Genomic DNA, 25,871 nt, shown 5'->3' on the forward strand with positions numbered 1-25,871 from the left:
TACATCCTCGGGGTCTAACAAAACTTACTTCAACATATGAAACATGCTTGATTATTCTGAAGGAGTTAGTATTTTGTTGTGGTTGATACTATTTTTGGTTGTGGTCGGAGTCACATGGTTTGAAAGAATTTATTGTGCTGTTAAGAACTTGAAATTTATTGTGGAGTATTTTGCAGACAATGATATATGTCTCATCTTTTGGTGGGGAACAGAAAAGTTGCAATTTTTGTCTCAATAACAATACAAGAGCGTCTTGTTCTTTGGTTTAAACAACCAGGTGTAAGTGAGTGATTCTTTGTTGTGGAAGCATTATCATTCAAAATCCCCCATGTTTACACATAGCACTTTACAAAATGAAGTTGAGTAGAGGGGAACTTAACACAAAAGTAAAACACCATACATTCATTTCATTCATTATTAGCATCACACTGATATCATAATGCTGCTCATAATACAGTTGAGCAATTATTTATACTTTTAGACTTTAGTAACTGTATATAGCATAGCATGTCTTTTGCATTCATCTAAACACTTCCTGCAAGTGAAATGAACAAAATAAGAAGGGATAATCAACTCATTTGAATTACAAACATACCATTCAAGTGGCTGGATAAATAACGTAAAATACTATTTGACCAATATATATATATATATATATATATATATATATATATATATATATATATATATATATATATATATATATATATATATATATATATATATATATAGTTAGAGAAAGGGTCATTTATCTGACAAAATAAAGCACAGCACCCATGTATAGGCTATAGCTTTCATACCCTACTAAGCCAGAGTCCTGTCCCCCTCGACTTGATCAAGTCAAAAAGAAAGCTATACACACGACCGTATGAGCGTTTCTTTTTGAGCGACTTACTTAGTGCAGAAAAAACAAAACATCATAAGGGAGAAAATAAGGAGGCTTTTCCCATTGATTAAATATTAAGTTTTACAAATTTTCCCTCATTAGTTTATATCCCCAAGTCAAGTGCGTTTTCGGAAATGTTTGGAACTCAATTATCCAGAAAGCACTTGGTTTCGGAATTTTGATAAATTTATTTAGTGGATGCGGTTGATAGAGATAGATAATGGAATATGAAATGAAAAGATTTGATGGAGATAAACCCATTGAAATTACCTGATTGAGCAGCAGGGAAGTCTGGCTGGTTTTCAGGCATAGCATCTTGGAAAGCAGGTAGCTGCAGGTATGCCTCATGCAGCCTAGCCAAAAGAGGGAATGCTGTCTGTGCCAAGTGCCAACCAATTCAATTACAACTCTTACAATTTTCTCTAACCAAATCCAAACTTACATTAACAACATTTGCTACCAGCTAATATATGCAAGAAACAGCATCCTACTTCCATTTTTTAATTCCTATTAAGGCATTTTACATTGAAAACTTTCAATTCTTTTCTTATTAGGCATTATCATTGCACTTGAAAAAATCTGCCCAATAATTATATAATTTGCAGATCGAGACGGGAAGTATTAATGAATGTATGTTGCTATTTCTTGCACTTAACCCTATATAATTTGCAGCATATCAAAGGGAGATCCTACCATGTCAAGGTTAAACCTTTGTATTGAACCATGGATTTGTGGTGCCAGAAATACATCAGCCTGCAAAAAGTTAACAGGACAACTTTGAAAAACACTCATATTAAATGGGATGTCTACAGTAACAGCTAGCAAATTATTTATTTGCATCAAATCACGTGACATTTTTCAAAATTTGTTCTGTTTGTTGAGCAACCACCCAAACTAAGCGGGATGTTTGGAATCTGGCCTGCAATGAATTTATGATAAATTTTTAAAATATTATTTATTTTAAAGTTATTTAGAATTTGAAGGAATTATGATTCCACCTGAATATGATGGACAATTGGGATTGACAGAAATGTACATCACGTATTCAGATCAAACCTATTTATGTTATAGTTATGGCATTAGCAAATAGCAATTAATATTTAGGTTTAAATAGGGAAAGATGAAGAAACTAGACTGTCTTCTTACTTAGAGTTGAGTATGCATAATTTAGATTCTAGATATGAATGGCATGCAATATGGATATCGGATAGGAAGGAAACAATACCAAGAAAACATCATCTCCTGTGGCGTATTTTCCCGCATGATCTTTTAGTAACTTCTCAAGTGCTGCAAGGTTATAATCACAGCTGAAATTAAGATTTGTAGCATGCATTGCATAGTAAGGTAAGTTTTACAATTTGCTCAATCATTTGAACAACTTTAAACTAATAATGGGGTAAACTTTGCTATTAATACTAATACAGGCAATGTACTTTACTTTTTACCATAATAGCAGTGTACTTTATTTGGTTACCAATAATAGCAACATACTTACCAATATGGGTCATGTAGTTTATTTGTTACATATGCTATTATCAGTAAAGAAATGTAAGGAATTGTAAGTAGATTGCTATTATCAGTTGAAAAATGTAAGTGCACTGGTATTATGGGTACAAATAATAAATCAAATTGCCCCATAATGGAAAAAACAAGAAAGTACGTTGACATTTCCTGCAATTTGAACAGAGTTAGCCTCTATATTGCATTGAAAAGTTTGACCAGACAGACTAGTATGGGGTGGGCCCACTCCTCATTCAACTCTACTCTTGCTTAGCAGCTTACAAGAGCCATTGAAGAGGTTCATTGGTGCTGTGTCTCTTTTGGGATGCTCACATCACAACTCACAAGTCACAGCAATAGATTAACATTACTAAATGTAATGGATCTTGCTCACTAGAACATAATATTTTGTATTCTCCCTCTATGCTACAATATTATATTATCTCTTCTTATTATTATTAAGGATATACAGGATTGGAAGGCCATGATTAGGATAAGGAGACTATTCGCATCATTTGCACAGACACAAGATTGAGAACATGTCCCTCTCCCGCCTTTCTTTTTTCTTAGCCCCAGCCCAATGCACCACAAGTGCAGTACATATCTGTCTCGTGTCCCGAGTAACATGCCCAAAAGAACAGGAAATCTTTCACATGATCATAAAATTACATTTCACTTGTGTGTGTGTGTGGAGAGAGAGAGAGAGAGAGAGAGAGAGAGAGAGAATATATGAATTCCTTAGTGGGGATACCATGGGAAAGTTTATTCAGTCACTTCCAATATGAAGACAAGTGATTTTCTATAAAGTTAATTAGGCTTCTTAAAAGTCAACAGGATGAAGCAAACGAAGATGATACCAGGTTATCTAGCCACAACTAAGGCTATGTTTGGCACGCCACAAATACCTTATAAGCTATCTTTTGAGCTTTCTTAGAGCATCTCCAATGGTTAACCTTTACTATGATTTAATATTATTGATACCTCTTCATTCCATTACATTTAACCTCTAATTAAATGACATCTCCAATGGTTAACCTCTTCCAATAATTTTTCTTTAAATTTAACTAATCTATCCTTATCTATTCAAAATGTTCTACATAATCCCTTCCATTTAGTCGGTCATTTCTAAAACACGCATTATATTTTAATACAAACTATTTTAATAAAGATTTATCATTATAAATTTATATTTCATAAATAAAATATCATTAAATATTTGATAGAATTAGTTAACTAGTAATAAATAAATAAATTAAAAACTAAAATATACTTAAGTGGTAAAATAAAATATGAGTTTCTTAGATGAGGGAGTTGAATGTATAAAGGATTAAACTATATTGACCACTCGATGTATATTGAGTGGTCATTAAAAATAAGCAAAAAAGCTATATACTCCAATGATAATAAGTGCTCAATGTCAATAAATGAAAAGTAATAAGCTTTTAAAAAAATCTCCTATTGGAGATGCTCTTAGGTTGTCATGTTTGTCAAACCAAAAAGTAGCTTATAAGCTAGCTTTTTAAAGGCAAAGAGCTTATCGAGTTTTTTTTAAATAATTCCAAATAAACCATTTATTTCATTTTACATATTTCAGCTAGCTTATCTGTTAGTTTTACCAAACATCATTTTGGTCGTTTTCAGCTAGTTCTAGCTGGTAGCGGGTAGCTTGTATAAACGCTACATGAAGTAGCATTTGGATTTGGAGCGTTTTAACGCTAGAAGCTTGTAGTGCCAAACAAGGCTTTCTGTTCAAAATGGGGTGTTTGTCAAACGCTAAAAGCTAGAAGCTCTCAAATGCTCCCAAAGGCTCCATGCCGAACAAGAACCTTTGTATCAGCTAGCAGCTAGTTTTTCATCTTTCAGCTACCAACTAGCTTTTCAGCTAGTCTGCCAAACAAAGCCTAGATGAAGTTGGCATCATTTTTATAATATAGGAAATCTCAATTCTAAATACTTTAGTGTCCATTTAAATCACACTCGTTGTAGTTATTTAGGGTTGTATGAAAGAAATAGAAACTTACTTTCACTGAAAACTGATTATTATACTAGCATCCTACTTTGATTTCTTCTTGCATTGTAATTTGAAAATATACCCAATTATATAGCACATTATCTGAATACAAATCAATTTTCACTGCAATTACTGAATAGATTTTCCAAAGTATACAAAAACATCCTAATAAAAAAAATAGAGTATAATGCTATTACCAGAGTACAATGCCTTAACAAGAAAGATAATGAAAGTATAATGCGTAATACAAAGAAATGAAACTTGGACAGTAATCAGTATAATACACAAATAAATGGAAGTACGTTGATATTTCTAGCAGTTAACCCTTAATTTTATTTTTGGTTCTTTCAAATCTAGTCTAGTTTTGTGATTAGTGTGGCAAAGAAAGTGATGTTGGAATGTACCTGTAAAGCCTTTACTGATATGCTTCTGTACCCATGGAAGCTTTGCATCCGGACCAACCTTTTCCTCGATGTACTTCTGCAAGTTGGTTTAATAAATTATATGTAACAGAAAAATGTTACTGAGAAAGTTGTTACTCACCAAAACATCTAAATTTTGAAGAGGTTGTATGCTCGCGGAAACGATATTTGCAGCCTGCGTATTTAATAAAAGTAGATGAGTGTTAAGTCACACAAAGATGATGCGACTATAAACCAGAGACAATAAGGTTGTGTTGGTTGTAGTGGAGTGTTAAGTCACACAGCCTACGTTATATCTAAAACTAAATTATAAAAACATCTCTCTTTAATCTTCTTCATCCTTACTCACCAGAAAATGCCATTGTTAAATTGGAATAAAGAGCCAAAAAATTATTTGATCGTCATTTACCTACTCCTCACTGTTTCTTTTCTACCTGAATATTGGTTTCTGCTCCTCCGGAATCTCAATAACAAGAGTAACAGTATGTAAATTAATGTTGCTGCATCAGGTAATGATAAACCCCCAATACACTATGTTTATAGCAAGAGGTCCAAGCAGCCAAAGAAGAGCCCATTAGTCCAGCTCATCTTTAATTTTAGAGTCTATCAATATTTATGGAGCTTTTGTCTTTTGTCTTTAATTGGCTCCTGTGGTTTAATCCGTTAGTGTTAGTGTTCCACCCATGTTGTTGGTCTTTTGTGGGGAGCTTTCTTTTTGGTCGGCCCAGGTGAGCTGGCACCTTTGTTTTGGTATTTAGTCTTTTTGTCTTTCTAGAGAAGGCCGCTTAGAATTTTGTGAAAGGAACTTTTCCTAGGAGAGACCCATTCCTCTCAAATGGTTGGGAGTTTTATCAATATATGAGCTATCCTTTTTATTTCTCATTTATGGATTGTATTCTCATTCTAATAGTGAGAAAAGACTTATCAATTGGTATCAGAGCTCATGGGAGGAGCAGCAAAGGATGCAACTAGGGATGCCGCCACTATCAAAAAGGTGGAGGAGCAAGTTGGAATTATGCGGATTCAACTCCAGTCCCATGGTGGGGATATAGAAGAGATGAAGTTGAGAATGGATGTCATGCAATAAGAGATGAGACATAATGATGACCAACAACTTAAAAAAGGATCAGCTTTACCCGATAGTTGGATACAATATAATACAATGACGTCTGCGAGATACAGTCACACCACTCGAAAGTTCTGAAGGGCAGAAATCTAACTCAAATTCCCGATACAGTCGCACCACGAGATTTCCAAATTAGTCTTCCAAGTTCACCTCCTAATCCCTGCCAAATAACTAGGATAGCAATGGAAAAAAACAAACACTTTCTGGATAAAGAGGATGTTAAATTTTAGGAAATTCAAGTCCGTCTTCATTTTCTCAAATTCCCAATACATAATGTGAAAAGAAAATAGACAAAATTACAAGAATGATCCTTGTGGTTAGGTCGAAATTGCTACTTAGAATGTTTTCATTTTTTTTGCCACTTTGGTCCAATTCACTTTAAACTTTTTTATAATGACTATTTTGCCCTTGGTATTTGCTTTTTCAGTTTTTTTTTTTATTTATTTAAATACTTTTATAATTAAAAGAAAATAAAAAATACATGTCTCCCTTCTATTCCCCTCCACTAGTCAACCACTAGCAGCACAACCGGTTACCACCACCACCACCCTCGATTTTTCGGTAAACACTGCCACCACCGGTCAATACCTCTCTCTCCCACCATCACCTGCCGGAAAAATATGAACAACCACCACTTTCACATGCCGGAAACCACCGCCTCTCTCTCTCTCTCTCTCTCTCTCTCTCTCTCTCTCTCTCTCTCTCTCTCTCTCTCCTGATGAACCCACAGTCTTTCTCCAGATTTTCTAACATACATGAATACAAAAAAATCTGAAATTTAACATACATGAACACATAGACAATCAAGAAATTTGAACACACACACTAAAAAATCATAAACTTAAAAAACAAGAACACATACAAAACCCATATATTTTCTATCACTTCAAGTGGGAGACGAAGAGACAGAAATGTTGATCGGAGATCGGAGCTACAAACTTTGCTTGGTCCGTTATCACTTCAAACCTTCACAAACGTAGATCGATCTTCTGCCTCGTATCACCGTCTTCTCCTATAAAACCCTAATCGTTCTTCTGCCTCCTATCGGCACCGCCCTTCGTGGTGAAACCCTTGGTAGTTTTGATGCCTCTGATCGATGAAACGGAATTCCAACAACTAGACGAGAAGGGAGGTCCGAAGATCTGTTTGTGGTGAAGGGGTGAAGCAAGAAAGGAGAGAGACGCTCAAACCCAACAACGTCGCTCAAATCCTTACGTTGGCAGCTAGGGTTTTCATATGGATTGTCCTCTATGTCCTCTGCTCCGATGACGACTTCACCTCTGCAAAGCCTACATCGAAACCCCTCGTTCCAGCTGCCATCATCGCCTCTTTAAACCCAAACTTTGTCTCTCCCCTTCTCCAACGATGGTGCCTAGTTTCGGATCAGAAGGGAATCAGATCAGGTTCAAAGGTTGCATAGTCGTGGTGGCGGCCAAGAGTTAACAGAAGAAAGGAAGACGGCGTCGGAGGTTGGTGAGGGCGGCGGTGAAGGCGGATAGTGGTTGCAGTTAGGGTGTTATTGTGTGTGTGTGTTTCCCTAACAGAGAGAGAAAGAGAGGTGACGAGAGAGAGAGAGAAGAGAGAGAGAGAGAGAGAGAGAGAGAGAGAGAGAGAGCATTTTTCTTTTCTTTTTTATTTTCTTTTTTTATTTATTTTGTAAAAAAATTGAAAAAACAATATGCAAAGGGCAAAGTCGTCGTTTAAAACCATAATGGACCAAACTCGCAACAAAATAAAACTGTTTGGACCATTGGTGCTAGTCCAAACCTGTTTGGCCTAAAGTGGCATTTTTCAACATACCACAGGGACCATTCTTGCAATTTTGTCAAGAAAATAACTACCAAACATTACCACCCTCGTCCTACACTTATGGAAAATTCAAACTACTTTGAAAAGTTCAAATTAAAAATAAAATAACTGGACATAAAATTAACGTACTGTGAACAAAAACGTGGGTACAAAAAAACAAGCATGCAGTCAAGGATTTGGAGTTTCCAATCGGATCAAGTTGACCCATTTCTGAATCGGGTCTATATGGGTCAGTGCTTCCCTGTCACATAATCATGAAGAAATGACATCTACCCCGACCAAGCTGCTTGAGAGAACGGATGGGAATGCAGGAACTGGAAGAGGGAACCCAAAAACGCTCAACTTTGGGCTTATCACTCCACTTAGAAACCCTGGGAACAACAACAGGGGTGTTGGAGACTCAGGGAGTGGTAGTTCCGGCCAAGGTGTTTATGGGATTTTCTTAGGGAGTGTTATCCAAATAACAATGGAAGATACTTTGCCATTTATCAATTGATCAATGAGGAAAAAATAGAGGTGGCGGTGTTGCGCTTGAGCGGAAATACCCTAGCGTGGTATCGATGGTCGAATAAACAGGATGGTGACAACGTGGGAAGATATGAAGCAGCTTTTCCTCAAGAAATTTCGCTCCATCCAAGGAGGAGATCTCTATGAGCAATGGTCGTCTCCGGAACAAAATGGAAGTACATCGGAGTATATTCTCCATCCAAGGAGGAGATACTTCGCCATTTATCAAGGAGATCTCCAAATCGGGTCACTAAGGGGTCTTTCCTTAGTGAACTGAAGCTCGCGATTAAAAAAAAAAATTAAGAATGCGGGTTCCGTTTGATTTGGGCTGATTTATCCCAGCAGATTGAAGACAAGAAATGTCACTTTAATCTAGCGGGTTCGGGACTTTAGGGATCCGAACTGCAAATCAAATAGCCACAGGGTAACACTCCGACACTTTCTTCTCCTTATTTCTCAACCAATACGAAAATGAGTAGCATTATGCGGAATTTTGGTGGGGATTGGAAGCACAAATAAATCACTGAGAAGATATCAAGAGGCTTGTGTTATAAGTGTGATGACAAGTGGCATCCTGGCCACAGATGCAAATCCCATATTAACGTGATTTTGGTGGATGAAGAGGATATGGGGAACAACCTCGACGGGAGCCAGCTAAGAGGAGCTCACCCTAAGAACAACTGAAAATCAACCATCCTATAGAGGTAACTCCTAATTTTGTTGCTGGTATGTCTTCTCCTAAAACCATGAGACTCCTAGGAAGCATCTTGTCACAACCGGTGGTGGTTTTGATCGATCCCAAGGCCACCCACAGTTTCATTTCATCCAACCTGGTAAGTGTAAGCACACTAGAATTACTTGCTGAGGATACCAAACCATACGGTGTTCGCATGGGTCCTAGGGACAATGAAGTTGGGTGAGGGGTGTGTAAAGGAGTGTTGTTACAGTTACAGGCAATCAACATAATAGAAGAATTCTTACCTCTTCGATTAGGCAGCTCCGACGTCATTTTGGGAATGAAACGGTTTGAAACTTTGGGTACAACATAGACAAATTGGAAGAATCAAACCATGGCATGGAACTTTTTATGCCTCAAATCAATGTAACTCCAAAACTTATAACCATCATGGAAAGTCGATAGTAAAGAACTTATACAGCAATGAGACCAACAAACATATGTTTACTAGTTAACTGATTAAGGTTTATGAAGGCTTTAAGTATTACTCGTATGATCTATTTGAGACCATTAGGAAGGCCTTGAGAAGTCATAATTCTAAGAACATAGACAGTGAACAGACTAATAAGCACCTTAGGTGTTGGACACTGCATGCTTGATCTAATGATGACACTCTTTGGTTAGTCTTTAATAAAGATCGCACCAATGAAATAAGGCAAGAGAACAAGAAGCCAAATGAGTTTACCTGGTAATTAATTGCCTTTTTCTCAAGGTCACGAGGTAACAAAGGATGCTCAGGATACTTCTCCTCAAGGTACTGTGCAGAAGAAGAATATGATGGTAAAACAGGTAAAAGAAGCATTATGATTTATGAGAAATGATACAGAAAAGATTTTATAATATAATATAACTCAAGCAAAGCTCAGTAAAGAAAAATCCAAAACTCACCATTACGATCGCAAAAGAGTCAGCAAGTACTATGTCACCATCCACCAACGCAGGCACATACCCAATAGGGTTGACCATTAAAAACTCTAAATTACAGACCGGATTAATGTTAAAAGACAGTTTATAGGAATCAATTAAAAATTTAAAAAAAAAAAAAAAACAAAAAACAAAAAAATTAAAGCATGATGAACTATCTATTAACAACGATTCAGTTCTACTCTTAAGTAACTAAAGTCATTACAAGTTTCTTAAAGCATGTTGCTATACCTTAGACTTAAATCTAAGTATTTCAGAAGGGGTAAATGGAAAATTCTGCTAAATAAATAGCATCTTATTAGTAGAGGGGTAATTCAGGTATTTTACTTATTTTGTTTTTTGCAACGGAGCTTATAAGAGGGTAGTATCCATCTTTTGTGAAATTTCTGGTCTTAGCACCTTTGGGAGAGAACTAAAACTCTCAAATTTCTAGTGAAGCTTTAGTGTCTCACTGTTCTTGAAAATACACTGATTATTAGTGATTATTAAGGTGGGGTTTGTTTTTTGATTACAGATCTTCTTGGCCTCTTTCTTTGTGAACGTTGCGGAAACCACATAGAGACATTAGCCTTCGCAGACTATTTTTTGGAAGACCACGGACATAAATTATGGAGTAAATTACATGAATGGTCCCTATGGTTTGGGGTAATTTGCGCACTTGGTCCCTAACTTATTTTTTTAACTCGGAAGGTCCCTACTGTTTCTTTTTGTTACGCGCTTGGTCCCTACCGTTTGTTTTTGTTGCACGTTTGGTCCCTGTCTTACCTAAAAAGACTATTATTTAAATAGAGAAAAATGGTGGGGTATGTAAGGTAAGGTGAGGGAGGTGGAGTTGGGGGTGTGTTTATTTAAATAAATTAAAAAATCATGGGAAAAATAGTATTTTTAGGTAATACAGGGACCAAATGTGTAACAAAAAGAAACAGTAGGGACCTTCCGAGTTAAAAAAATAAGTTAGGGACCAAGCACGTAAATTACCCCAAACCATAGGGACCATTCGTGTAATTTACTCTAAATTATGTGCGTCCTCTTCTTGGTGCAATTTGGACCAGACCAAAGGCTTCTAACCTCTTCAGACATTTTCTAACCTAAAAGAAAACCATTTTACTCTTAATATCTTTTTATATAACAATTAAACTGATTAATATTTTTTGTTCGGATACCTTTTTTTTGTAATATACCCCATTTAACCTACAACGAAATACAATAAATATCAAATATATTTGTTGATTGATACCATTTTACTTTCATTTTTTTATATTACAACACATTGTTTGAAAAAACAACCTGATTATCCTATTGTCATTAAAATATAAAATAATTTAGGCATACACATTAATCATAATATAATGTCACAATAAACAAATAAAATAAAAAGTGGTTATGAAAAATGAGAGTGCTATACTATTACATAAAATTTGATCTAGATTTTTTAACTATGTATAACAAAGTCATAAAAATGATAAGTTTAAAAGAAATTTTACTAGAAAATATTAATCAAAAAATAAAATAAATAGTTTATCATTTTGTTGATCTCTATGAATAAGTAACAAAAGGTCTGTATGATTCCAATATGGAATCTCTTAATGAATTGAAATCATAAGGAATTTGAATTTGATGGAACCTTTTAGTATTGTAAAATTAGAACTATTTAAATTTCAATATTGAAAAACTCTTTTAACTTTTAAAAACCAGTTTATTTTAACAGGCTACAGACGTTAAAAAAGAAACAATCTTCTTCTTACAAATTGTTGACGTTTGGTCCACCTCTTCTACTGCAGAGAGATCTGCAGATGTGGTTCGCAGACTGCAGATCTTTTGCCTCTGAAAAGACAAAAAGCACCCAAGTAATATTTCTGAGTTATTTACATTGTTTTCTCTATTTGATCTTTGTTATCTGTGAGTTTCTTGTTGATCTTATTTGAGAGGGGAGTTCTTAGCAAATTAGGGCTCCACAAGAAGAGAATTATACCGTGAGAGAAGCAAGGAGGTCAACCTGGTATCGGAAAAATGACCCTTGATCAACGGTTAGATACAGTAGAAGGGTTGAAGGTTGAAATCAAAAAGCAGTTGCCTGTCTTTATTGGTTGAAAAAATGACAGAGATGAAAAAGACGGCTACAGAAAATAGGAAGAAGATTGAGATGGTTCGTTCCACTGTTTTGAAGAAAGTCGACCAAGGCAGCAGCTGAACACCACCACCGCCATGCCTTTCAACACCACAACCAACACTTTCCCCACCACCACTACTGCCAAAAATTAAAGTTTAGAACAATGGAATGAACAAAGTCCAACAAGGGCTACTAGGTGACTTAGAAAGCTAGAGATGCCTTCTTACAATAGAATCCAACCAAAGGAATGGATAATGAGAGCTGAGAAATACTTCACATTCTTTCGGTTAAAGGAGGAGGAGCACCTTGAAGCAGCAATGGAGGCTCGTGTAGACGATGCCCTACTTTGGTATGATTGGGAGCACCAAAAGCGGCCTATACAAGACTCGGAAGAGATGAAGGGCTAGATCCATCGTCGGTTTCCAATCTTCAAGGAGAGGAGCGTCATACAAGGCTACAAGCAGCAGTTTGTGGCGGGGTCTCATGTCATCACTGAACTAGAATGAGGTATCGTCGAATTAGTGTCGTTATTGGATCACAATTGAAGGCTCCTTTAGACGATGGACCAAAAGAAACACTTTCAGAGTTCCGCAAAAATAGGCTTAAAATATACAATTGGGGTGAAATCAGGCCTTGGGCTCATAGAAACTGGATCTAACGCTAAACTTCATAAGTAAGGAATTAAGCCCATGCGAGATTTAATCAAAGATAGCCATGTCTGATTTCACATTTTCTTCATCCAAATCCACCCATCAAAGTCCACAATTCAGTAGCTAGTAATTGGAGTTTAACAGAACATATTCGAGGTGATAACATTTTAGGTCAAACATCACATGTTTTTCCAAACGATGTTTATGGGGTTTATAGTGGAGGTGATCCCCTCAAGTAGTGCTAGGATTTGGTTTTATATGAGCGCCTGTGAATCTTAAATGAATATCTAAATATGTTGGGTGAAACTCCAGCTCACCTAGAGTTGTTGAGAATTGCCCTGCTTTCAAACCCTGTTAGAGTTGTTGAGAATTACCCTGCTTTCAAACCCTGTTAGTGTTGTTGAGAATTACCCTGCTACAGAAGGTGGTGATTTATAGAAAAACCATATGGTATGCCTTAATTGGCTGCTAGTTGATAACCCTCTAGACCTTAAAACTAAGCTTGCCCTATGATTCCTTGATCAATCATTATTGGGAACTCCTGCTTCATCTTTAAGAAACTTTCTGTTTGAAAGTAATCTATTGTTGATGGTGGAATGGAAGATGAGTTTCTTCAACCTCAATTTAGCTTCAGATTAAAGGTCGACTGTAAAGAAAGTATCCAAAAAGTTGAAACTTTAATCGTAAGCATAGGTGCGTCTTCACTCCTCGAGAACAACACCGGATCATCTTCCTATGGCCTCACCTTGATGCTTCAATCTGTTGAAAATGGACACGTGATATGGATCCAATTAAGCCATTGAAATACAAAGAACCACAGGTGGCTTTGAAAGCTAGAATTGAAAAGGAAGGATGAAAATTAGTGTTTGTTCCATGGAGTGAGAAATCTATTTCAAATAATCCTCATGTTTTCACAAATGAAATGAGCCTGATTCAGAGAAAGCCTTGCAAGATGAAGCAGTAGAGAGATGAAATTCAGACCAAGGAAGATCTTGCTGAGGTGGCACGTATGACCCTCGAGCTAACAATTGAAACAAGCAAAAGCCATTGGTGAATTGGGAAGAAGTCAAAGTTGTGTTCCTCAAGAAACTCACGACCAACCAGAAGCCTTGAAAAGTTTTCCATGTCTTTCACTTCAAGGCATTTCCAAAAAGCTCACTCAATTCCTTGTTGAGTTAAATCAGTTAATTGGAAGGAAGACAAGTGGCATTACATTGGGTTCTGATGAATATGGATGTGGGTTGGATGCAATTATTGCAACTGGATGGATCACAAGTATGCAGAAAATTTGATAAAACATAGTGCAGTTGAAGTGGCTAGACATGAGTATGGTCCCAAATTATGTAACTGACATACCCAAGAAGAGTGAGATCATTGAAAGGGCTTGGAAGAGTCAAATGAGAAAGCTGACCAGGCAATTGAAAAGATAGACGAGTAATAAAGATGCTGATGTAAGTAATGAGAGGCTAGACGAGCATGGGAGAATTTGGATGCTATACACCATTTCTATCCACCTTGAGGACAAGATGCTTCTTTGGGGGCAGGGTATTGCTATAGCCTACACCTCAAACTTAAATCTAAGTGTTTCAGAAGGGGTAATAGGGAAATTATGCCAAATAAATAGTATCTTATTAGTAGAGGGGTAATTTAAGTTTTTTTTTTTTTTGCAACAGAGCTTATAAGAGGGTGGAGAAAATGAGGGTAGTATACAACTTTTGTGATATTTCTGGTCCTAATGCCTTTGGGAGAGAACTAGAACTCTCAAATTTCTAGTGAAGCATTAGGGTCTCTTTGTTCTTGAAAACACAATGATTATTAGTGGTTATTAAGTAATATTAGGAGTTATTTACATTGTTTTTCTCTTTTTGATCTTTGTTATCTCTGAGTTTCTTGTTAATCTTAATTGAGTTGAGTTCTTAGCACATGTATTTGGCTATGTCCAACAAAACAACTAGGCACAGCTCTCTCACTCTATCTTATAATTTGTTTTCATAATTACCACTACCAAATAGCATGATCACTTCAAAGATGTGATGAGAATCCATAATGTGAACCCTCTCCCACACAAACCTTATACTCCCTTTCAGTTTTACTTTTGAGGTGAAACAGATAGTTCCAAATTATTTGTAAAAATTTTACTATAATTTTTTCTCATCAAAATGCTTTTTATAATTCTAATTTAATTATCGATTGTCCTGTAACAGTAAACTATCCTTACAACATAAAATTATGATTTGCTGCCTTGGACCTCAAAAGTGTAAATATAAAGCTGTTATTGAAACAAAGGGGATAAATACAAGACCACCGAAGCAGCTTCGGATGGAAGGCAACTAACTTACTCTCCCTCCTTTCCAGAATCAGTGCCCCCTTTCTAATATTCGAGCACATTAATGATATAGGTATGTATATGAGTAGTAAACTAATCAGACTTCAAAACTTTTACTCTAGATACAACTCTTCACCATTTATATATTTTCAGTCTAATACAACTTGGAATAGGAGATATGCAAAGAAGCAACCTTATGAAAGTAGTATTAACAACCAATAATATCATACAAATTTAGTTTAATTAGGATTCAAGCTAAGTAATGCGTTTGTTACCAGGACTTTGCTGTTCTCCTTTAAGCAGATTAACCGCTTTGTATTCATAATCCAGTCCTGTTGGCAATCCACGAAAAAAACGAGGAAACAATTTAGCTAATGTTTTTTCTTCTTATGGTAGCTTCAAGAATTAAAATCGACACAATGTACTCTGTACGGAAAACGTACAATAATCAACGAACCTTTCAAGTTTAAAGCGATACGAACACGGAAAGAGCAAGAGCTCCTGTAATAGGAATAGAGCTGCAGCTTCTTCGGCTCCCCCGGACTACTATTCGTCGTCTACGCCATAAAAGTGTGAATTAGCTTTTTGTGTGTGTGTGTGTGTGTGTGAGAGAGAGAGAGAGAGAGAGAGAGATGAAAGGAAGAGTGTGTGTGTGTGTGTGTGGGGGGGGGGGGGGGGGGGGGGGGAAGAGGAAGAGGAAGAGGGAGGACGCACCATTTTTGGATCCAATCTGAACAGAAAATGCTAAGTGATCGGAAAAGGGACAAAGTACGAGCATAGGTCAGCGGAACAGCATTTGTCAACATCCGGAAAAAAGTGTCTTTGGTTTTTCTTTCTGTGCTCTCGTGATTGAATTCTATATTTGCAAAATATAGCTTAGGGATGAGCATATGGACCGGGAACGGGGCGGAACCGGTACCGGAACCCGATAGAACCGGTCGAGCCGGGACCGGAACGTTATTTTTGTGAATTTTTAGAATCGGGAACCGGAACCGATATAACCGGAGCCGGTAGAACCGGCAAAAACCGGAACCGTATGATGCTATTTTTCGAGGATCGGTTCCAACATTTGAAGACACGACAAGAACCAGTAGGAACCGGGAACCGGTAGAACCGTCGGGCCGATTCGGTTCTTGATTTTGGCCGAAGCCGATTCTCGGTTCCGATCCGATTCGGGCCGGTGTTCCGGCCGGTTCGGTCCTTTTGCTCATCCCTAATATAGCTATAGTTACAATAAGATTAAAATCTTACGATTTTAAGATTTTACAAGGCAAAAACAATTTCGATCTCAATAATTATTATCCAAAGCAAGATCTATAGTGGGATTTTAGGATACTACTAAGATCTTAAGATCAACATGTTCTGAGCTCACCTCTTTAGTTTTATTATATAAACATCACAAGTTGCAAGAAGTCATATAGAGCATCTTAACTTCATCTCAAATTAGGCAGTTAACATATATGATCGTTTATTTGTGATGTTAGACGTTGTAGATCATAATGATTTTGTTTATTTTTGTAATTAAGATGTTTCTTCCTAAGTTTTACGGTTTGCAACAACGAAAATTATGATTCATATTTAAAAAGATAAAGGTTGTGATGCAAAACTTAGTAGTTCGAATTTTCATATGGACCGGGAACGGGGCGGAACCGGTACCGGAACCCGATAGAACCGGTCGAGCCGGGACCGGAACGTTATTTTTGTGAATTTTTAGAATCGGGAACCGGAACCGATATAACCGGAGCCGGTAGAACCGGCAAAAACCGGAACCGTATGATGCTATTTTTCGAGGATCGGTTCCAACATTTGAAGACACGACAAGAACCAGTAGGAACCGGGAACCGGTAGAACCGTCGGGCCGATTCGGTTCTTGATTTTGGCCGAAGCCGATTCTCGGTTCCGATCCGATTCGGGCCGGTGTTCCGGCCGGTTCGGTCCTTTTGCTCATCCCTAATATAGCTATAGTTACAATAAGATTAAAATCTTACGATTTTAAGATTTTACAAGGCAAAAACAATTTCGATCTCAATAATTATTATCCAAAGCAAGATCTATAGTGGGATTTTAGAATACTACTAAGATCTTAAGATCAACATGTTCTGAGCTCACCTCTTTAGTTTTATTATATAAACATCACAAGTTGCAAGAAGTCATATAGAGCATCTTAACTTCATCTCAAATTAGGCAGTTAACATATATGATCGTTTATTTGTGATGTTAGACGTTGTAGATCATAATGATTTTGTTTATTTTTGTAATTAAGATGTTTCTTCCTAAGTTTTACGGTTTGCAACAACGAAAATTATGATTCATATTTAAAAAGATAAAGGTTGTGATGCAAAACTTAGTAGTTCGAATTGTCAAAACAACAGGGTAAAGAACGAGATCTAAAGGTCTCCGTAAATTTTATTCTCAAAAATCAAAATCATCAAATCCTCCGGAAAAAACAAAAACATACTTACTAGGGGTGTGCACCAAACCGCACAAACCGCTTAAACTGCCCACACCGCACCACACCGCACCGCATAATGCGGTTTTGGACATTCGTGGTGCGGTTCGTGGTTTGTTATTTTTGCAAACCGCACTATGCGGTGCGGTTTGCGGTTTATAGTTTCAAAACCGCGGTTCAAACCGCACCGCACTGGACCATATATATATATATATATATATATATATATATATATATATATATATATATATATATATATATATATATATTTGAATTTTTATTAACTATACCAAATTATCTAAATGGTTAAAGCTCAATAATATGTGGCTATAAAAATTACTTAACGTGTGGCTGTAAAAAATAGTTTAGCATGTGGTTGTAAATAATTCTTACTTCCTGTTTGTTTAACATGTGAATGTAAAAAATAAAAAGAGACAATACAATGAATAAATATTGTAAGTTATAACTTACAACTAATAAATTATATTTTTGGAATTATATAATAGACGTTGCATGCATCTAGTAAAAGCAGAAAGAGACAATAAAAATGATTAATTATTATAACTAATAAATTATATACTTGAAAATATCTAATAGACGTCGGTTCTTTACAATACAAATTGAAAAAAAGCAAGGCCAAACCATAGGGATTAGGGCATACTGATCAAGAATAACCACAAAGACGCAAAGACGCTTCTACTTTAAAATTGATATTTTCTTCTTTGATTCCCGTTTCAGTAAGCAACGGTGATTCATAATCGATCAAGGGTTACACATCACACAGGGTATTAATCAGTTTGTTCTTCTTCCCTTTGATCCCTTTTGAAGTTTTCTAGTAACTTCAATATATTTGAATGATCAATAACGCTATGATTTTATTTATTTGTATTTTTTGTTTTGTTTTTCCTGTAGATGGAGAAAAGTGCACCAGAGATTGACTCCCCATCATCAATTCCAGTTTCTACCGAACATGTAGTGAGTTCACCTCCATTTGATTCTAGTAATGTTTCTAAACCTCATCCAGAATCTAAGAAAAAATCAAGAAAAAAATCAGATGTTTGGCAGCATTTTGTTAAAAACAATGACGATCCAAAGGCTCCTAGGGTTGTATGTAAGCTTTGTGATAAGTCTTATGCTGGTGGTGACAGAGCATATGGAACAAGTACCCTTAGGAATCATTTGCTTAATCAGTGCCCACACGAAAATTCACTCAGAATGGAAGATAAAAAACAAAAAACTTTGATTTTCCAGAAGAAGTTGTGTGGGGCTAAGAGTGGAAGTGTTGAAGGAACTAATTTAAAGGCTGTTGGGTTTAGCCAATCTGATTGTAGGCTTGCATGTGTTAAGATGATTATCCTTGATGAATTGTCATTTAGATTTGTAGAGCAAGAAGGCTTTAAGTTATTTTGTAGTGTCGCATGCCCCAGGTTCGATATACCATCACGCACCACAGTTTCAAGGGATATCAAGAATTTATATCGTGATGAGAAGAAAAAATTAAAGAATTACTTTCTTAAACATTCACAAAGAGTTTCTTTGACCACTGATACATGGACTTCTATTCAAAATGTTTGCTATATGGTGTTGACAGCACACTTTATAGATCATGAATGGAAAATGCAAAAAAGGATTTTGAATTTTTGTCAAATTCCTAATCACAAAGGAGAAACGATAGGAAAAGCAATTGAGATGTGCTTAAAGGAGTGGGGTATCGAGAAAGTATTTGCCATAACGGTTGATAATGCATCCTCTAATAATGTGGCTATTAGTCACATCAAGAAACGATTGCAAATATGGAAGACTGCGATTTGTAATGGAGAGTTTGTGCACATGAGGTGTTCAGCACATATTCTTAACTTAGTTGTAGGTGATGGGTTGAAAGAATTAAATGCTTCTATAGTTGCGGTTCGTAATGCGGTTAGATATATCAGAGCATCTCCAGCTAGATTAGGAAGTTTTCAGAATTGTGTGAAGAGTACTTGTAAAGAAGATAAGGCTATTATCTGTTTGGACATATCAACAAGGTGGAACTCAACCTTTTTAATGTTGGATAGGGCAATAAAGTATTTAGATGCTTTCAAGTTGCTAGAAGAAGAAGATGAACATTATGTGAAATATTTTAGTGATAAAGATCAAAATGGAAGGAGTTTAATAGGACCACCAGTTTCTAAAGATTGGGATAACTGTGCCATCTTTTGTAAGTTTTTAAAAATATTTTACGAAGCTACTCTCAAGTTTAGTGCCTCTTTATTTGTTACTGCAAATTCTTATTTTCATGAAATATGTACTGTACGTGGGAGAATATTGAAATTATGTGCTAGTGACCAGTCAATCTTGAAGATATGGCTTCTAAGATGAAGACTAAATTCGACAAGTATTGGGGCTGTGTGGAAAAACAAAATGTGCTTCTTTATGTGGCTGTTATTCTTGATCCTCGGTATAAGATGAAATTTGTGATATTGTGTTTGAAAAAGCTATATAGTTTAAAAGAAGTAGACACAATAACCGCTTCTGTGAATTGTTGTTTGTTAAAGTTGTTCTCTCACTATGCGGATGAATTTAAACTGAGAAATCCAGAAGTTGGCGTAACGCAAAGCGGGTCATCTATTCCAGAAAAATGTTCAACGTTGAATAACTTCATGGTTGAAGACGATGATGACGATTCATTTAATATGTTTGAGAGCGAATTGGAAAAGGAGTGTGAGAAAGATGGGGCATTTGATACATCAAACGAGCTTGATAGGTATTTGGAAGAACGGAATGATGGGGAGAGAAAAAATAAAGATTTTGATATACTGGAATGGTGGAAAATATCTTCATCTAAATATCCTATATTGGCAATGATGGCTCGCGATGTTCTCGCCATTCAAGTTTCAACCGTAGCATCCGAGTCAGCTTTTAGTACAGGAGGAAGGGTGCTTGATTCGTTCCGAAGCTCTTTGAATCCTAGCATGGTGCAAGCTTTGATATGCTGTCAAAATTGGTTAAGAACTTCAACTTTGGCATTAGACATGGGTTCACTACTAGAGGATATAGATGCGTATGAATATGCTGATTCAGGTATATTAATTGATTTTTTCATTATATTTATTTTTTTATATAATTTAAATTTTATCGTCTTGTAGATAATGTAAGTGAAGTTGTTGATCTCGATTAAGATATTTTGACGAGTAAATAGACAAGTTAAAATGTGGTAAGTATTTGGTAGTGTCAAAATTGTTTTCATGATTACGTTATTATTAAAATTTAGTTAACTGCATGCTCACAAACTTTGAAGTTTAATATTTGCAGAATTCACATGGAAAATCACAAGAAAGGAGATCCAATAGTGTAATGGAGATTGAAAATATCTTTTGGTGAATATGTGGAATATATCTTTTGGTGAATATGTGGAATATATCTTTTGGTTATTTCTACTATTTAAAACTTTAACTTTTGAAGATGTTTAGTATATTATGAATTTTGGTGGCAACCTCGTTTAATATACTTAGTTATATGATTTTGTTGCATGGTTGTAAATGAAAGTTGCACAGTTCAATAAACCGCATTTAAACCACAAACCGCACAAACCGCCCGCATTAAACCGCACCGCAAAACGCGGTTTAAAACCTTCATGGTACGGTTTGTGGTTTCAAAAAAACTCAAACCGCATATGCGGTACGGTTTTCGGTTTTGCCTCAAAACCGCACCGCACCGCACCGCGAACACCCCTAATACTTACATACAGGGGAAAAAGAATTACCCTAGGAAAAAAAGGAAAGTAACTAAAATATTGCTAAGATTTCAATTAAATATATACTCCATAAATAGAGATAATATACTAATAAAAATCTTTATTATTAAAATAAATAGAGAAATAAATTAAAACGGGACAACATCAGCCCATATTAGGTTGTGATCGGATGCCCCTGCATTATCCTCCCCACCTTGGAAAAGACTAGCCATCGAGTCTGCTAATGCATCCACACCCCCCTTCAAATGGCGATAAATCAACCACATTAAAAGTAGTTGAATTATTATAATGACCAGGTAGAACAATTTTTATGCATTGTCATTAATCTTCTTAAGAACTCGAAAAAGACCATCAGCACGAGGTTTCAACTTCCCAAAACAACCTGCTAGAAAACGCTCCTTCCTTATATGAATCCAAACTAGATCACCTTCCTTGTAGACAACTTGCTTCCTATGCTTGTTGGCACGGTTTTGATTATGCTTGATAATCTGATCACGTACCTTCTGGTGGAGGGTTTTAATCTGGTGGGATTGATCTTCGGCTTCAACACTAACATGCTCAACCAGGGGAATGGGTGTTAAATCAAGCGAAGTAAGCGAGTCTCGACCATAAGCTATCTATCATGAATGTACTCATCCCTGTTGTACGATTAATAGAACGGTTGTATGCAATTCAACTTGAGCAAGGGTGAGATCTCACTGCTTGGGGTTATCACCGACAAGACTTCGTAACATATTTCCTAAACTTCGGTTTGTGACTTCTGTTTGACCGTCCGTTTGCAGATGGTGAGAGCTACTAAATTGCAAACTTGACCCCATGCTTTTCCAAAGTGTACACCAAAAATGGCTAATGAACTTTTGTCACACCCCCAAACCAGACGGCAGAAACATCCGAGGGTGGAGGACTTCATTTGTAGTATCACAACACATGCATCATAGTAAATCAAGTATAAACAACCATTGTATTTAAAAAATATAAGTATTTACATGTGTTCAATCAATGTATATTGAAACCAAAATAGTTATACAATAGAAGAAGATATGACTCAAAATAGCTCCATCTTCTCAAAAAGCTCGGGAGTACCTGTTTATTATTTCCCTGAGAATACAAGTAATTTGAAAAGAGAGTATCAACATAAAGTTGAGTGAGTGTATAAGTCTTTATGTTTGAAAGGATGTCTCTGTATCTTGAATATGAAAACTGTTCCAGAAAATCTCATATTTTCTGTTGTATATGAAAAGTAGTTTTATTCCCATAAAACCATTCTATTTGTAAACCAATGTTCTCTATTTGTAAAACTTTGTAACTGAGAGTGTGCCTGGTTTCACCAACTGTTATTGAAAACTATAATATACCAATGTAGTTTGTATTTTGTAAACTAGTACTTTGAAGATGTACTTACGTTAAGTTGTTTATACACTAACGTATTGTTAATATCTTTTTAATGAATTATTATAACTGTAACGTCGTGAATTTTACCATAATTTTTTTTTCTTTTTAAAACATTTATTTAACAAAATACGTTAGTGGAAGACTTAGTTTTTTTATTCAAAACATTTTTGAAACCACAACGTTACTTCAAAAATTCAAACATAATTCCAAACCATTTAAAATGTAAACAATAGTACTTTAAAGTAAATAATCAAAAACGTGTCCAAGAGTGGTATCGTTCACTACTTGTGTGCACGGCAAGCCGAATGCTCTAAGTGGCTCATGACTTCCACCCGAAACACCAACCCCGTGACTTCACTTTCGCTACTCCGACTTTGCGAAGTACAAGTACCCCGCGGTGTCGTTTAGGATCGGTACAAACGGTGCCAATTCCAACGATACACCTCCCGATTCCCACGTGATGTTTGCGCTGGCCGCGAACGAGGGACCGACATCACTCCAGCCCACAAACACCGAAGTGCCCGCAAACCATGTGTCACACGGTCATCTAGAAAGACCGGCAACTAATCACCGTTATGGTTATAGCTCTTCCTATAGGTACTCTTTCAACCTAGCAGGCACCCTCAATGATCCGGATAAGGTTTTAGGCAAAGATCATGAACTACCCAAACCCTCTACGCATAACCCCGCAATGTCATTTATAGATTAAGCAAGTCATATAATGCACACCATATAAATGTGTATTAAACATGCAATGTATTCATAACCAACACATCAAAACATAACCATACATCATATTTCAAGTAACTTAAGCTAGCATTTCGTATACATCAAGGACATCAAAGTGTAAGCAACATAGCAATTAGGTCATATCAGAAAGTACTTTTAAAAGTCCAAACAATTTTTCTACAATTTTATATGATTTTTAGAAAACAGTCTATCCGTACAGCTAATTTCCGACCAGTCAGTGAAAAAGGCGATTTTCACCTAAGTTGGAGGCAACAACAGGTCTTGGAAAAATTCATGGACAAACTATACTCGAATTTCAAACTTTGAGAATTTACGGATCATTAATCCAACTTCTAATGATTTTTCTAGATTTTTTTGAAAACAGGGACAGATTGGTAATTTTTGCTGAATTTTCAAGCAATGCATTTTAAGGGTTAATTGACAACTTAAGCCATTAAGCCACAACCAAAACCACTAGAAAGTTGTAAATCGATTTCTTAACAGTAGCAACATGTCAAGAAGTTAAAACAACAATTTCAACCTCAAGCCATGATTCAAAGTACAATGCTTATATGAGAAAAATAAGGTACTTTGCTAAAAGAGAAAACACCACTAGGGCTTGAGTTTTCTCCACCATTAAGCCTCACATTAAGACCTTTTAGGGACTGTTTTGAAGACCTTTTGAATGGTTCAAAACAATTTCTTATATGGAGGAAATTACTCACACGAATCCAAGGGAATTGAAGATAACAAAAACATGAATCCTTGCAACAAAAGAAAAAATTAGACTCCAAGACTTGAAGCAATTCATGGACATGAATAATAAAATTCTTTAGGGTGTTCATAACAATATTTTGACAACATTAGGCCATTAAAATACACCCAACAAACTGAAATTTAACCATATGAATATTCAAGAATTGCAAGAAGATAGAAGTTGTGATCAATCACACCAAAGGGAAAGAATTTCGACACCACAACTCCACCAATATCAATCAACTGGAACCTAAACCTTGAGGAAGAAGGGATTTCAGAAAATTACCTCTAGATTGCCCCAATTCCACCCTAGTAGCAGTCCACACAAAATATCGACCCCTCTCCTTGCCTTCAAGATCGACGCCTTACTGCCTCCTCTCAAACGATCGTTTTTTCCTTCTTCTTGCTACTTGTGTTGCACGTCTACACACCCAAGGGGGATGATCGATTCTTCCCATCAAATAAATGGAATGTGGAAAAAAACGCACGACCCTTAACCATTCGTTGATTCCTTTACATGGGAGTTATAGCCGAATTTACCATCTAGCCCCTTAATTCCCATATTGTATCCCTTTTACCCAAACCCTAGTTATCTTGACAAATTAGATTTCTGTAAATGACACCTTAGCCCCCCAACTCATATAAAGTCACCTAAGTAAATTATTATTATTATTATTATTATTATTATTATTATTATTATACCCTAATAATTTCATAAACCAATTTCATTAAATTACACACTTTTTTTTTAATTCTTATAGTTATTAAATAATACTATTTTTAGTTGATTTATTCCGTTTTAACCTCATAAAACTAAAATATTTTGCATAAATACTTCTTCCAGTAACGGAACGTCTAACGTTGTTTAATATAGGATTTCCGGGTCGTTACAATTCTCCCCTCCTTAAAAATATTCCGTCCTCGGAATCTCTATGTGTATGCTTCTTCTTATTCCTATGTCGCCTCATTGTGTTATACTCCATTACGAATCAATGTCAAGGTAAAAGTGTGTTCACCAAAAGAGATATCACACCAATCAAACTTTTCACGTATTATGACTAAATCAAACATAGCCCCATCAATATCTACATCGTAACTAATGGAGTCCGAGACACACCATAAATGACTACATAAATGCAATGATACAAACTACTTACTATAACTAGCATCAAATAACATAAAAGCACAGATAACACATAAACATGTATAGAAATAACTAAGATGGTTCCCAAAAATTACCTTATCAGTTGTCATATTGAAAGCACGAGCTTTCACCTTTGGCGCTTCATCTTTCTTCTCGTCAACTCCCATCTGGACCTTGGGGTTAGGACATTGCGTACTGATATGTCCCATTTGACGACAGTTGTAGCACAAAGGTTCAGCACTCTTACAATCTTCATAACGGTGTCTCACCTTACCACATCGCTTACAACTCTTGGTACTGCTACTACATGGACCTCCATGAGAAGAGTGACACTTCTTACAAAATGTTGATTTTTCACCCTTCTTCTGAAGTTTCTGCTTCTCAAAGGACCCCGATTGACCCTCCCACTTGTGTTTCTCCGTGGACCTCGCTGTGGTACGATCCCGAATAGCTATATCATTCTCTATCTTGCGGGCCTCATCCATGGCCTCGACTAAAGTGGTCTTCAATCTCACAAATGCACGGTACTCAAATGGTAACCCTTCAACATAGTGACGAATGAACTTCTCCTCGGTCGGGCAGTAATCAGTAGCGAACTGTGACTTCTTAGTAAAGGTGGTGTTATACTTAGCAATCGTCATGCTACCTTTCTGAATATTCA

General features: G+C 36.2%; 2 protein-coding genes across 2 annotated transcripts; one reads left to right on the plus strand and one right to left on the minus strand.

Annotated features, from left to right (window-relative positions):
* Positions 1–280: 280 nt before the first annotated feature.
* LOC145061238 (glutathione S-transferase zeta class-like) lies at positions 281–15,845 on the minus strand. Its single transcript, XM_079008668.1, has 11 exons — positions 15,722–15,845; positions 15,465–15,564; positions 15,283–15,339; positions 9,886–9,971; positions 9,683–9,754; positions 4,941–4,994; positions 4,802–4,877; positions 2,112–2,173; positions 1,580–1,639; positions 1,157–1,262; positions 281–535 (listed from the first exon to the last, which is right to left on the minus strand). The coding sequence occupies exons 1-11, from the start codon at positions 15,722–15,724 to the stop codon at positions 525–527; spliced, it is 687 nt and encodes a 228-aa protein (XP_078864794.1). The 5' UTR covers positions 15,725–15,845; the 3' UTR covers positions 281–524.
* Positions 15,846–18,368: 2,523 nt separating this feature from the next.
* LOC145064295 (zinc finger BED domain-containing protein RICESLEEPER 1-like) lies at positions 18,369–19,814 on the plus strand. The gene has a single exon (XM_079011772.1). The coding sequence runs from the start codon at positions 18,369–18,371 to the stop codon at positions 19,812–19,814; it is 1,446 nt and encodes a 481-aa protein (XP_078867898.1).
* The last annotated feature ends 6,057 nt before the right edge of the window (positions 19,815–25,871 follow it).

Source organism: Lactuca serriola, chromosome 7 (assembly GCF_051521515.1).
Source record: "Lactuca serriola cultivar US96UC23 chromosome 7, Lser_US96UC23_V15, whole genome shotgun sequence".
Taxonomy (NCBI): domain Eukaryota; kingdom Viridiplantae; phylum Streptophyta; class Magnoliopsida; order Asterales; family Asteraceae; genus Lactuca; species Lactuca serriola.